We start from the raw sequence: 14,019 nt of genomic DNA on the forward strand, positions 1-14,019 counted from the left end.
GAACAACACGGGCTCACCCCTCTGACCTCTCCTGAGCTGCGGAAACCCCAGAGGAAGTGTGTCCCTGTGCGGGGATCTCCAGTTGTTTAGGGAAGGGTGACACACGAAGCCTTGCTCAGGGCCACCGCGGCAGCATGGCGGGCTGCAGCGGCTGCGTGCAGCAGTCGGAGAGTCCCAGGGCAGCACCAGGGTGGGGGAGCGATGTGACTCAGCCTGCTTGCGAAATTCCTAATTTTCCTGTTGTCTGGAGAAGCCAGTGGCCTCGGACACCTCCGCCTGCAGCAGCCAGGCCCCTTCACAGGCAGCAGGGTGGCATGTGGCAAGTGGCAAAGCCAGGTCTTGAGCTCTGCAGGCAGCAAGCGGGTGGGCAGCCAGGTTTGGAGGACAGATCCCCTCGAGCAGCTCTCCCTGGGGCGTGTGGGCATGTGAGGTCCAGCCCTGGGCTCAGCTCTGGTCTGTGTCCGCACCCAGCCCCACCAACGAGCCGCAGAGGCCAGGAGCTTCCCAAATCCTGTGTGTGCGCTGACCCCCAGCTGCCCTGCACCCCCCAAGCTTCACAACCCTGGGATCCCCTTCCCAAAACGCACCCCGTGTGGCTGCTGCTGCAGCAGCCCGGCCTGGGCAGCCCCTCCGTCAGGGGTCGGCACTGGGTGCCTTGAGCCAAACCCCAAAATAAGGAGCCAGCCGGAACGCCGAGCAGGGGAAGGGTGCTTCGATGGTGGCGGTGCCCAGCGGGGTTTTGGGGCCCCTTTCTGGGACTGTCCCCCGTTCCCAGCCAGAGGGAGGAACCTCGCCGAGCCCCGGCACGCGGCACAGCGCAGCAAATATTTATCCAACACCACTTCCCCAGCCGCTCCCCCGCTGCCCCCCCAGCCAGCTGGGCTGGGGCCCCGCACACACGCCGGGCCACGTGTGGGGCCACGGTCATGCCCTGCGGGACGTCCCCGCCGAGAAATGACTTCACGGGCTCGCCGGGACAGTGGCGAGGGGTCAGGTCGGACCGGCCAACACCAAGCAAGGGGCGTTTGAGGGAAGGGAGCAGAGCGCCAGCACCAATCCCGCTCGGAGCCGGATAGGAGGGCGGCTGCTCCCCTGCCGCTCTGGGGGAGCCGAGCCAAACATCTGCTCCCGCCTCCGGGCTGTGCCGAGCTCAAGTAGCTGTGAGGAAGCCGGAGCCAGGCCAGGGGGAGCACAGCGGGTGCCAGCTCGAGAGCATCCCTCCCAGGGGGGGATGCTGCTGGTAGCCCCCAGCCCTGCTGGAGGGGACTGTAGGCTCTGCAGCACCTGGCTGCCATCAGCACCATCGCGGTGGCCTGGGACAGCGCCCGGGGTGTACCATAAGCTGGACACACACGCCGATCCTCAAGCCACGGGGTACCTCATGGTCCTGATGCCAAAGGCTACTGCCACGGCTCCATTTCATGGGCATGAATGGAACCAGGGCTGTACCCAGCTCACAGGGGTGCAGATGCTGCCACCACCACGGTGGGATGCAATGCTACCTCTCTTTCCACCCCCAACAAAAAAACGAGGCCCAAAAAGACACCCCCAAATCACAGTGGTCCCAGGGTCGCACGAGGACTTCCCCAGGCATTGAATGTCCCATGGGACATGCACAGCCTCGGGGATCGACTCCGGAGCAACACCTGCATGCCTGGGGCCCCGCAGCGCACACAGATCATCAGTGCTCCCGCAGCCACTGCAGCGAGAAGGTGCTGACTCAGCAGCAAGCCCCGCTCACCCCCTCCCCACTCTCCCAGCCCTGTGCTTGGGGATGGCAGGATCAGGCCCGGCAGCACCTGTGCTCTGTCAGAGGGGCAGGATGAGCCCAGCCTGGGCATCCCCACAGGGAGGCTGCCGCTGTGAGGTATTTGAGCAGCTCCAAGGATGGAGCCAGCTTGTCCCAATTTGTCCCTGGGGACCTCATCTGGGCAGCTGCCCATCCCACCAGCACCACTCAGGGCACACGGCTGAGCTGAGGTTTCGCATCCCCATAGGTAACCATGCGTACCAGAGCCAGGGAGAGGTGCTCCTCCTCCTCTGCACCCCACAAACCCCACCAAGAGCGGCTCTGCCCTGCCACAACCCTGGTACACCCTGCCCCAACCCACTCACAGCCAGCAGGGTGGACTGAGGGAAACTGAGGCACAGCCAAGGCAACACAGCAGGTCCCTTCAACCCCTACCTGGTGCCCTGCACTGCCCTGCAGCATGAGGCGCACCACGGGGAGGTGCTCAGACCCTGCTGAGCCCGTGGCACTGGGCATGGTGGCCTGACGGACCCCTCTGGGGACATCCAGAGCACCCCAGTGCCCTCACAGCAGCATCACCGTTTGTGGGGAAGTGGTGGGGAACAGGCTGGCTGATGAAGGCTCTGGCAAAAGGAGGGTGGCAGAAAGGATAACATCATGCAGGGTGCTCTCTAAGTCCAGGAGACGTGGCAAAGCGGGACAAAGCAGGGACGAGACAACACTATTGTCATGCTCTCAGCCCAGAATCCTGTCCTGCGTGGGAGGAGGGAAGCCCCATGACCCCAGGCAGGCAGGGCTCGGGGGTAGGAGCCAGCACACCCCACCAGCTCCCAACCACCGCAAAGCCTCGCAGCACCCTGCTCACTCCTCACTGCATCCCAGATGGCCCCAGGGAACATCCGGGGGTGATGTACGCTCACCCGTTCCTGCGCCAGCACCCAGGACCCTCCAGAGCTGTTCACATCAGGTCCCCGAGCACACACAGCATGGTAGGAGACTCACCAACATGCAGCCGCAGTACACGGCCGGGGAACAGCAGCTCCACATGGAGGAGGTGGCAGCGCTTGGACATGCAGGACGTGGCTGGGACGAAACCAGGCAAAACCTGGCTTGAACATCCCCGCTCGGGTGCTCTCCGCCTCCTCTGACGCTGCCTGATTCACGCACAGGTCTGCACACGAAGGCGCCCACGCTGCTGCATCACAGCCCCAGTGCTGCGCTGTGGCTGTACAGCTGCAGAGGTCCCTTGGCAGTGGGTGGCCACACGTTGGCAGACCTCCCAGTGGGGTGACGTTGGAGGGGTAACCTCCAGGGTCCGGGAAACGTCCCCTGCCCGGCCAGGGTGGGAAACTGATCACCAGTGGCACTGTACCACTCCAGGGACTGGCATCAGGGGCAGGGAACAGCGAGCAGCATGCTGAGTGATGGCGGGTAGGAACCTGAGTTGACAGTGGCCAAGGAAGAGAGCGAAGATTTTTCAGTGCCAGGGAAACAGCCCAGGGGTTGGTGCTGTCCCCTGCCCAGGCCCCAAGGACAGGCAGGATGAGGCAGGAGAGCAGCACCATCCCAGTGAACGCTGCTGTGTTAACCAGAGCTCATTGCCTGTGCCAGGACCTTCAGACACCATGGTGCCAGCAGCGGCATGGCTGCATCCCGGCAGGACTGCTCCCAGCCCGGGCTGTGCCGGGTCCCTGCCAGCCAAGGGCTGCCCTGCTGTGGAGCCCAAGGAGGATACAGTGACACTGGGAACAGAAGAAGTGCCTCGCTGCCAAACAGGGAGGGCAAAGCCAGTGCTTTCCACCCCCCAAAACCAGCAGCATGTTGCTGGTGGAGGGAAGCTGCAAGTGCCGGCCTGGCGGGTGCAGGCAGGCAGGCACGGCTGGGCAAGGAGCCAGGATACCGGCACATTCGGCTGATACAGAAACACTTCTGAGTGCTGGGGTGTCCCCAGCCGATCCCTGCTCTCACTGCCAGATCTGATCATCCCACCCCCTCTCTGAGCTGGGTCCTGGGACCCCCACCACCTTCTCAGCTGGGCTCAGCCCAACCACCACCCTGCCAGATTCACCCCGATACCTCCGCAGACAGTCCCCGTGCGCCAGCCGTGCCTCACCTACCTCGGCCCTCTCTCCTTCCAGGCTGCTTCCCCAGTGAGCCACAGGGATGCTGGTTCCCATCCCACGGCCCTGCACGTCTCCGAGGGGATGTGCCACTGCGTCCTCCGAGCTGGCTCTGACCTACTGCCCTACAAGCCCGGGTGCACGCCGGCGCGGTGCAGGGAGGCGCTGGCCCGGCAGCCCGGGCTTGGGGGCTGATGGCCCCATCTGCGGCGCTCAGCTCCTGCCTGGTGCATTAGCAGCACGGGGAGACGGGGCCTGGGGCGGTATTGGCTTTCTAGGTCAGAGCCAGCCGAGGATGCTGGATGAGGGGCCGCGCTGGATGAGTGCTCCTGGCCGGCAAGGCGGCTCCTCGCCCCGGCCGTCCCTGGGGAGGAGGGGATGCCCCTGCTCCCCTGCTCTGGCTCTGCACCCAGCATCCCCAGCACCCAGCCAGGGACATCCCCTGGGGACAGAGGCCCTGTCATGCTGCCTGCTCTGGGGGACCCCCCGAGCCCTGCTGTGGGGCCACAGAGCTGTGACTAGGTCACCGCACATTGTGCACCAGCAACAGCCCAGTGATGTGGCCAATCCCCAGGACATGTCCCTGCAGATAAGAGGGTCCTGTGCTGCCCCAGCTGCCCTCCTGCACCCATCCCTGGGGACGGGTACCTAGCACGGGATACCCAGCACAGGGCACCCAGCACAGGGCACCCAGCCCCTCTCTGCACCCACCAGCAGGGGATTGCCCTCAGGGTGCATCCAGCGCATCATGCTGGGGACCCTGTGCAGGAACAGGGACTGTGGCACCTGGCTGTGGCAGTGCTGGCCCAGCTCGCCATGGCGCTGAAAGCATCACCTGCACTGGGGCACTGTGGTTTGCCAGGACCTCACAGGAAGCTCGGCTGCACAGGGCTCCTTCCCCAAAGCTTGGCCCTTCCGGGGAGAAGCGGATCCCACCCAGGGCAGTGTGCAGGGCTGAGGCCATGGGGGGTCCCGCTGGGGCTGACCCTGCCCGCACTCTGCCCGCTGATGGAGACCAAGCAATGCTCAGGCTCACCCCCTCCCAGCACTGCCTTCACAGCCAAGGACACCCCAAGGTTATCTGCCTGCATGAGTGGCTCCAAGACAAGATAGGAGGAAGACAGGGAGCAGGGGAGCCCTTCACCCCCTACAGCCAGACCCGCTGTGGCCCCCGCCATCCAGGGTACCCCAAAGCCACCCCATCGCCCATCAGGCCCCACAGTCTGGTGGCCAGTGGCAGAAGATGGTGACATACCACCTCCGGCTGCCAAGTGATGGGTTACGGTCCCCAGGAGGATCCACGCTGAGCCAGCACAAGGCACCCCTGCTCACAAGCATGGGGCAGCCCCCCAAGGCCACCCCACGTGCCCGTGGGGAGGACAGGTCTGATGCCTGTGGCACCACAGACACTCTTGCCCCTGAGCTGGAGGACTGCAGGGTCGGAGGCCAGCACAGGCACCCCGTGGTGTGTCCTCCACAACCATAACATGTGCCTCTGGGCCATGTCTGGGGAGTGCTAGCCCCCAGGATGGGTGTGAAACCATGGGCTGTGCTCTGTCCTGCAATGAGCTGACGTGACTATGGCCAACCCAGGAGGGCTGGAGCAGTACTGTCAGGAGGCCAAATACCTCCTCCTGCTCTGGGACAACTCAAATGCCGGAGTTATTTATTTTCTCCTGCATTGAAACAGGAAACCTCCAACATGCTGGACCCTCGCCAGAGCTGGGGGCACCTCAACAGCGCAGCAGGAGCTGGACATGTCTGGAAAGAAAATGCGAACCCTGGGTGCGCTGAGTTGTGCCCACCCAGCAGGAGAAGATGGCCTTGGCCCTGCGAACGGAGGGAGGGACAGAAGCCAACAGGGATCCCAAAAGGAGGGGACCCTCCTCAGCAGTGCACCCTGCTCCACCACAGTGCCGACCATTGGCAATGAGACCTTGGTGCCCGGTTCTCGCTGGGATGCTGAGACCTGACCCAGCCTGTCCCATCACGGCCCACCAGCACTCCTGGCTCGACAGAGGACATCCCTGCAGTGCCAGCGTCAGAGACAGCAGCTCAGACCTGCTGGTGTAAACTGGGAGAGTGCTTCTGAAAGCAGCAGTATTTACCCTGGCAGGGCTCTGGCACAGGGCTCCCACAGCCACACACCACGTGCCTCTCAGCTTGGGGGCTCACTGTCCCCGAGCAACCCTGGCTGGCCCAGCGTCACCAGCGCTGCAAGGGCTACGCTGCCTGGCCAGTGGGAAAGCATCTCCTGAGATGCGGGGACACGATACACACTGCCAGATCAGCCATGATCTACACGCTCCTCCGTTCATCCCTGCTGCACCCAGTGCCCCTCCGCCAAACAGGAGGTGGTGAAACCTCCAGGACAGCCCCGGAGCGGGCACTTACCCTGTGGTGATATCGTCATCCTCTGTCAGGGTCTTCCCCATCAGATCACTGTCACTCATGTAGCCTGACTTCAGCTCCACGTCATCGGTGTCCAGCGCCTCGACCAGCTCCAGGCGGGAGATGTGGCTCAGCTTGCTGGGGCTGCGCATGGGCATGGTGTGCGAGTAGTGCGCCCGTTCGCCATGCATGTACCAGCTAGGGGTGCCCTCAGAGCGGCAGGTCCCCCCGACCGATGGCGCATCCCCTGCCTGCAGGCGCGGGCTTGACTGCCCGTAGCGCCAGGACAGTGGGGAGGAGCGGTTGGACAGGCTGGAGACGCTTCGAGGGTTGGCTTCATCGCTGTCGTAGCAGGTCATCTCCAGGGAGCTGCGAGGACAGGGTGCAGGGAGGATTAGGGTGGTGGTCTGTGCCCCGCCTCACCCCCCCAAACCAGGGCTGCAAGTGCTCAGAAAACAAAACTGCACATTTTGAGGCAGCCAGGCAAGGCCAGAGGCTCCCAGGAGTGTGGGTGTAGGAATGCTGTCTGTCCTGGACCCTCTCCATCTCAGCTGGCAGGGCATGTCCCCTCCTGTTCTGCCTGGTGCCAGCACAGTGTCCCACGCTCCAGAACCCACTGGGACATCCACACCACCTGCACCCATGGGTGTCTTGTGGCACCTGTTTCCAGGCAGGGCCTGTGGAGCAGGACGTGGGGTGTGATGGGGAGGTCTGTGCCTCCCTACAGCCCCAACCACCCCAGCGAGGCAATGATCCCTGCACGGCCCAATCTGGTCACCTCGGTGCAGGGGCTAGGGGTGCCACCAGGGCTGGCTGCAAACAGGCGGTGGGAGAGGGGTCTGTGCCTCTCTGGAAACCACCCTCACCCCAACCCAAGTTGTGCTGAACCCCAGTAATAGGGAGCCTTTAGCGGGAAGCCCAGACGTGCTCACCTGGGCTGCTCTTTCTCAGCCATTTCCCCCCCAGCATTTCAACGTCTGGATCCCGGTATCACCCCAGACCCAGGACAGGACGAATTGGGGTGGTGGCACACCGATACCCGGAGACGTGGCAGCGGGCCATGCCAGGGAGCGGAGGCTGTGAGCAAAAGGATGCCAAGGGGCAAGCCAGGGACCAGGTCCCTGCATCAGCATCCCACGCCAAACCCCTGCAGAGTGAACCTCCACGTCTGGGCAGGAAGGGACACCCTGAGACAGGGCTGCCCGGCCCCACGGGGCTGCCCGCAAGCATGCTGCTCTCCAGCCAGCCCAGAGCCCACAAGCGCATCAGGAACGGGGAGTTCAGTTACTCCCTGCACCCCTCGGGGTGTATTTTGGGCAAACGACATGTCGGGGAGTGATGCTGAGACTAAATTTAGACACCAAAAATGATTACTTCTTGGAGCAGCTACTTGGGAACCCACAGCCCTCTTCTTGGCTCCAAACATTACTATCAGCAAGCTATTCCCTAGCTTGGATTAAACGTTCCTGCAGGAGCACTAAAAGCCAAACCCCGGCTGCAGTACTGAATTTAAAACAGGGAACTACATAAAAAAACTAAGAAGTTTGTTAAAGTGGAACTAAAAAGGGCAGCTAAAAGGGTTCAGTTTTTGTCAGCAGCACAAAGGCTATTTAAGGATGTTCTGCTGGCAGCTCGGAGCAGATGCAAACCGTGTCTCCAGGCAGGACTAAGGCAAGCCCCCGAGGAAGCTCGTGCAGCCCTGCAGCTGGGTGCAACGGCTGCCAGAAGTACGATGGCGTCTTTCAGGAACAAAGTTGTGTCCTAGCAAGGAAACAGCAAAAGCTGAGCCCCCAGCCGCTGATGGAAGAATACATCAAGGAGAACAAGAAAAATTCAAGGAATAGTTTGTGGAAGGAATAAAGAGAGAGCCCAAAGCAGCTACAGGGACACTGGCGATGCGGGGCACATCCAGAGGACCATAGATGACATCTGTATCGGACATGCTTGTAGGAAGAGTTCCTGAGAGCAGAATTAGTGGGTACGTGTGTAATTACAACATACCGGGGAAGAGCTGACACAGCTTTGGTAAAGGAAAATCCGGCTCATGACTGCGGTGGAGCTCCTGGAGGGATGCAGTGAGCATGCTGCCGAGGCTGCTGAGGGCTACCAGGAGGTGGGGAATGAGCGCCCTCACCAAAGGCAGATTAAGCTTCCAAATAAACTCAGCTGCCATGGGATTAGAGGGAAGATCCTCACGTATTTAAGAACCGCTTACGGGACAGAACACAGAGGTAGGCATCCCTGGGCTATTGATAGTTGTTTTTCTCTGTCGCAAGGATCTGGCTGAGGCCTCCACCCTGCGATGTACTTATAACTCATCAAGAAGATGAAGTGATAGCAAAGACTCAAAAACCCACCAGCAACACTACTTTAATCACCCTTAATATCCTCGCCCTATTTCCCTAAGACCAGAGTTGACAGAGGATTTGCAAAGGAGCTGAGCGCTGGGGCGAGAAGGCGGTGGGTGAAGTTTGACACAGATGAATGCAAAGTGAATGCAAAGCAAACGTGAAGTGAACGCAAAGTGAACACAAAGCAGCCCTGACTCGGCAGGAGCAGCGCCAGGCTATGAACCAGCTCCTGTGCTGAGCAAAGGGATGGCAGAGCTGTAATGGATAATTCCAGGAAATGGCCAGCTCAGGGAATATCGCTGGGACCCCATGCAAATCCCACTGCCCCAGCGCTCTGCTGCCTCTGGTTCAGAAAAGATCCAGAAAGTGCAGCAGGGATGAGCAAGGTCTAGACGAGCTTCTGGGTTAAGAAGAGCTAAATCAAGTGGGCTGCTTCCTCCTGGACAAAGCTGATCAAGGGGCGACACAGGGAAGGTCTGTAATGATGAGTGGTGGGTGAAGGGGGAGGGAGGAAGCTGCTGCTTTTTGCCCCTTCCAATACAAAAATGAGGATCGAGGGAGACCACGAGGTGGCAACAAACACCAGGAGAAAGATGTTCGCTGCATCCTCAGCTTTCCCCATTCGCTGACAGCGACACAGCCTCTCTGCAAAGCCCAGGCTTGGTAAGGCGGCTGCACCAGTAGGGTGGAGGGTGCCCTGGGGAGATGCCCCCTCCCCACCCGCTGCCCCGGCCCACCGCTGGCAGGGTCCGGGCCCTTCAGCCCCGACAGGGAGCCAGGCAGGAGCTGCCGTGCAGACCCTGAGCACGTCCAGAGAAGAGCAGTAACCCTGTAGTGGTCTCAAGCGAGAGACCCACGGGGCACAGGGAGTCCCAAGCATGTGTCAGAGAGAGCTCTGAACACAGGCAGACGCTCTGCTCTGGTTCACCACCTGTCCCCAGCCCCGCTGTCCCCACAGCCACAGCCCTGGGGTGCTACCAGCCCCAGTCTGGGCAGGGTACCCCACCTCTGCCTGTGGACTGCTGGGCATTTGGTCAGCTCTGTCTGAGGGTTTCTCCATCATCACCTCTAGATAGAGTAGAGAAACTGAGTCACAAAGGGAGATGGAGGCTCTGGTCCAAACCCGGGCGGGCACAGAGGATACTGTCACCTGTCCATACAGGGACACCCAACCACCGGGACCAGACCTCACCCCCTGCCTGGCGTCTGGGGGCAACTGGCCCCTCAGTGCCACCACCACCCATCCCCACCGCCCCAGAGCACACAAGGCAGTGTTGGGCCCAGAGTGCTGCCAGGGACAGGGCTCTGCCGCAGCCCCACGCACGACACCCTACAGATTTGGGGGCATCTCTCCAAGCCCCCATGCACAGAGTCCCCAGGCCACGGGGCCAGCTCCCTCCCACCCACATGGCCCTCACCTGGAGCAGAGCCGCTTCCCGGCCACCCCAGCCTCCCTGACTGCCCCAGGAAGGACACTGGTTGTGGGGAAGGGGTGGGGGGGTTCTGGTGTTGGGGCCTCACCTGTGAGACACCTGAGAGCCCCTCAGGCTGGACATGGTCTCCTCCAAGTTCTGACGAAGGTCCAGCACATTCTGCACTGTCCTCTTCCTCTGGGACTCGGGGTCTGCGGAGAGACAAGGTGGTGGCTTTACAGGGATGAATGGCTCCTGTGCTTCTCTGCCTGCGGTTGTACCCACCAGCCCCTTCCCACACCCCTCTGCCCATGGCTGTGCCCCCCAGCTCTTGCTCTGCCTGCTGGGAGGGGACAGGGCAGGGCTGGCACCGGGCTGGCGCTGCACCACCACAAAATGCCACCCCCAAGGGTGCTGCAGCTGGGATGGGGATGTCTGATCCAGAAAGGATGAGCTGGGGGCAACCAAGTGGGGCCACAGGACAAGAGGCCAGGTACAGTCAGGTGGCCCCAAAGCACCATGATCCTGCTCCATGGGACCACGCAGGAGAAGCCATCCTGGAAGAACATCCTCAAACCTGCATCCCCCAGGCCCAGGGGGGTGCTCTGGCCTGGAGACTCAGGCACTGCAGCAGCACCACCCAGCACGCAGCCAGCAGCAGCCGAGGAGATGTCAGGGAGCAGTGCAAGCTGTGCAACTCCTGCCTCGTGCCTGGGGAGAGGTGGCTGCTTCTGCTGGGGGCTGGAGCAGCTGGTAGGACCAAGCCCCCCATGGGCACGGCCCATGGCTGGAAACCCCCGAGCTCCAGCTGCCCTGGGGCTTCTCCAGGTGTGCACACCCACATGCACAAATGCACCACATGCACAAATGCACCCCCAACCTGCACGTGTGCACACACATGTACCTGCACCACAACCACTTGTGCACACACATGTGTATACATGCATGCACATGCGCATACATGTGCATACACACCTGCACATAAATGCACACACATGCGTGTGCACACACACCCCCAGAGACACCCACACACGTGTGTGCACACATACCCCCACACACACACAGAGGAGGAGCGTCACTCCTGGCATAGCCCTGGCAGCGCTGCCGAGCTCGGCTCCAGCCCCCACACCCCTGATGTCCACCCCCGGCAGCTAACAGCCGTGCCACCGCCGCTTTGATCCCCGATTTCAAGCCTTTCAGCTGCAGCTTGCCATTGAACCGCAGTGACAGTGGGCGCCAGGGACGCTGGATGTGGCTCCTCCTAATGTAACGTGGCAACCAGTGCTTCGGGATTTGCAGCAGCACCATGTAAGCTGCAGCGACGCAGGGACCAAAGGGACACCACCGGCACACGCCCCGGCAGGCTCCCTGCAACGGCACGGCCACGCGCATGGCACACGAGCAGGGCTCACATCTCCTTGTCCCTGTCACACACCAATCGTGCTGCCCGACACACCACAGGCAGCACCCATGGGTGATGCTGCTCTGTTCCCTGACTCTGCTCACTCACCGGCCCGTGCAGGAGCACCTCAAACTGGTGAAGCGGCTCCGATTTACGCGTGACCCTGGAAGGTGGTGACAAGCGGTAACAGCCCCGATGAGACAGGTTAAATCAAGCAGGTTAAAGCCAGTTGTAGACGAGGGTAAGCAGGGCTGGTGAGCCCACAGGGCACCCAACGCGGCAGGCACACACCACTGCATGAGGAGGATGCCCAGCCCCACGTGTGTCTGACTGCCCTGGTCCAGCTCCCAGAACAAGGCTTAGCAGGAGGCAAGCCATGAACTTGTTATTTAATCTTCACTGTGGCCTGTGCACATTGGAGAAGTTAATCAAAGGCACTGTGCCATCAAGGAGGGTCTGCCCCAGAGTCTCTGACCGGTGGTCCAGAGCTGCAGCGGGATCACGGGTGGGCTGGGAAGCAGGGATGAGGATGGTGATGTGCAGGCAGCAAGGGCAGAGGGACGGAGGGATGGAGCAGAGGGGGCTGCACACACGGAGCCAGGGAGCAGAGGAGATTCGAACGGACCTTGGTGGCAGAGGCCAGCGCCCACCCTGCTCTGCAGATGGGGACAAGGGGACTCTGCGCCCCTCTGGTGGGGCAGGAGAAAGGGCCATCTTGGCAGATCAAGGGCACCTCAAAGCTGCCAGGTCCTGCCCTCGGGCTGCCTGGAAAGACAGGTTTTCAGGCTTGAAATGGCAGGGCAGAAACCTGAGGCCAGGTCCACCACTGCCACACATGCAGTCAGCAGGGCAATGGAAGACTTTGGAGGGGAGGCACATCCGAACCTTAGGGAAGAGCAATAAAATGCCCACCAGTGTCCCCAGGTGGGTCCATGCAGGGAAGGACTCAGCACCCTCAGCTCCTCTACCCTGGCCACATTCGGTGGGTGCCGTCCACCCTGAGCCCTGCTCCCACAGCTGTAGAAGGCAGCACACACATACCTGTGGGCTGGGGCAGGGTGGAGCAGGATGGCATGGAAAAGCCACCGCTGTTCCCTGGTGCCACCAGCAGCTCCCACCACACTGCCAGCTCGGCAGTGTGTTCCTCCCGGCCACAGCTCCCTCCCCAAAAACACCCCGGCTGCCTCCCCTGCGGCCACCCGCAGCCATTCCCCCGGGCACGAAGCCAGTGCTTGGGCCTGGCACTGCTGCCGGCAGGGCTGCCACACCACCCTCATCCCAAGGAGCGGTGGGGCCGGGTCACGCACTCACTGTGCCCCCAGCTGCACCAAGAGAGGGGCTTGCGCATGGGTGCCACTGCCGCTGCTGCTCATACCCCCTGCAACAAGGACCCCCAGGGCACCCAACGTAAGAAGAAGCGTCCAAGGGCTCAGGTGCCTGGTGAAGGGCCGGAGGGTGCTTCAGCCCCAGTGTTTCAGGGCGATGGCACTGACCCCCATACCCAGCTTCACCTGCAGCACCATTGGCCACCCATGCCCAGCATGGTTTCCTCCCTTGACCCCCAGTTTTTGGGTGACAGTCCAGGCCACTCTAACCACTGGAGATGCCCCAGGAAAAGCAGCAGGTCTCATCTGGGAAAGAGCCAAACTGGGACTTGAGTAGCTGCACGCCCACCTCTGGCACGTGTCCTGCCGGCCACACTGCCGCCAGCGCTGAAGTGCCACTGCCTGTCCCTGCTGTGCCAGGCCGGGGTGGTGACACCAGGCTCCCCGCAGCCTGTTTTCCAGGTGCAGCGAGGGGCCGGGGGCTGTCTCAGGGCTGGCTGAGTCACAGCATGCCAGAGCCGAGCTGAAACCAGAGCCACTGGGAGAGGCTGGAGTGTGGGAAAGGCAGGAGCGCTCTGGATTCCTCCCCGCATTGATTTAGCAAGCTTCCCGCAGCCAGATGTTTCCAGCTGCCGGAGTGGGGAGCAGCAGGGACGGCTCAGCCCGTGCTGCGGTGGGGTCAGTCGGACACCCTGCTTTGGCCAGGCTCATTTTCCCGGCAGCAACGGCTGGGACATGTCCCTCAGTGTTCCCCACTTTGCTGGGGCTGCAGGCTTGGGGACCAGCCATCCCCTCCACCCCAGCTCTAGGCTGGCTTGCAGCCCCGTTCGCAGCTCCCTGCCATTCTTGCTGGCTCCATCCTGCTGTCATGGAAGGAAGGAGGTGCCGGGTCCAGCCCTGTGCTCCCCCAGCCCAGCCATGCAGAGGAGGGCAGCCCCGAGATGCAGCCACTTTCCCCAAGCCCTGCGCAGGGAGACCACCAGGCCCTGCGGCCTGAGTCATTCTCCCCTGTGCCAGGCTGGGTTTAACCTGCCCTTGCCTGCCGCCATGCTTGGGCAGCTCTCCTGGCCTCCCCCAGCCCACGCTGCTGCTCGTTTCTTAACTGAGCTCAGTGCTCTCTTCAACATCAGCAAACACAATACAGCTCTGCTTCGCACACGGGGAAACTGAGGCAGGAAGTCCTAGCCCACCCCCGACCACCCCATCATCTGCGAGCACTCTCCTGCACAGCCTCCATCGCCTGCCTCTGTGTCAAACACCAGGCAGTG

At 62.0% G+C, this 14,019-nt stretch overlaps 1 protein-coding gene across 4 annotated transcripts in view; it reads right to left on the minus strand.

Annotated features, from left to right (window-relative positions):
* NAV1 (neuron navigator 1) overlaps positions 1 to 14,019 on the minus strand; it is a 77,214-nt gene that overhangs the window by 21,901 nt on the left and 41,294 nt on the right. For all 4 annotated transcript variants that reach the window (XM_054803763.1, XM_054803764.1, XM_054803762.1 and 1 more), the window contains 2 exons: positions 10,134 to 10,236; positions 6,265 to 6,630 (listed from right to left, as the gene is read on the minus strand). In XM_054803763.1, the coding sequence (XP_054659738.1) occupies positions 6,265 to 6,630; positions 10,134 to 10,236 (469 nt within the window). The remainder of the gene's footprint in view (positions 1 to 6,264; positions 6,631 to 10,133; positions 10,237 to 14,019) is intronic.

This window comes from Grus americana, chromosome 25 (assembly GCF_028858705.1).
Source record: "Grus americana isolate bGruAme1 chromosome 25, bGruAme1.mat, whole genome shotgun sequence".
In the NCBI taxonomy this organism is placed as follows: Eukaryota; Metazoa; Chordata; class Aves; order Gruiformes; family Gruidae; genus Grus; species Grus americana.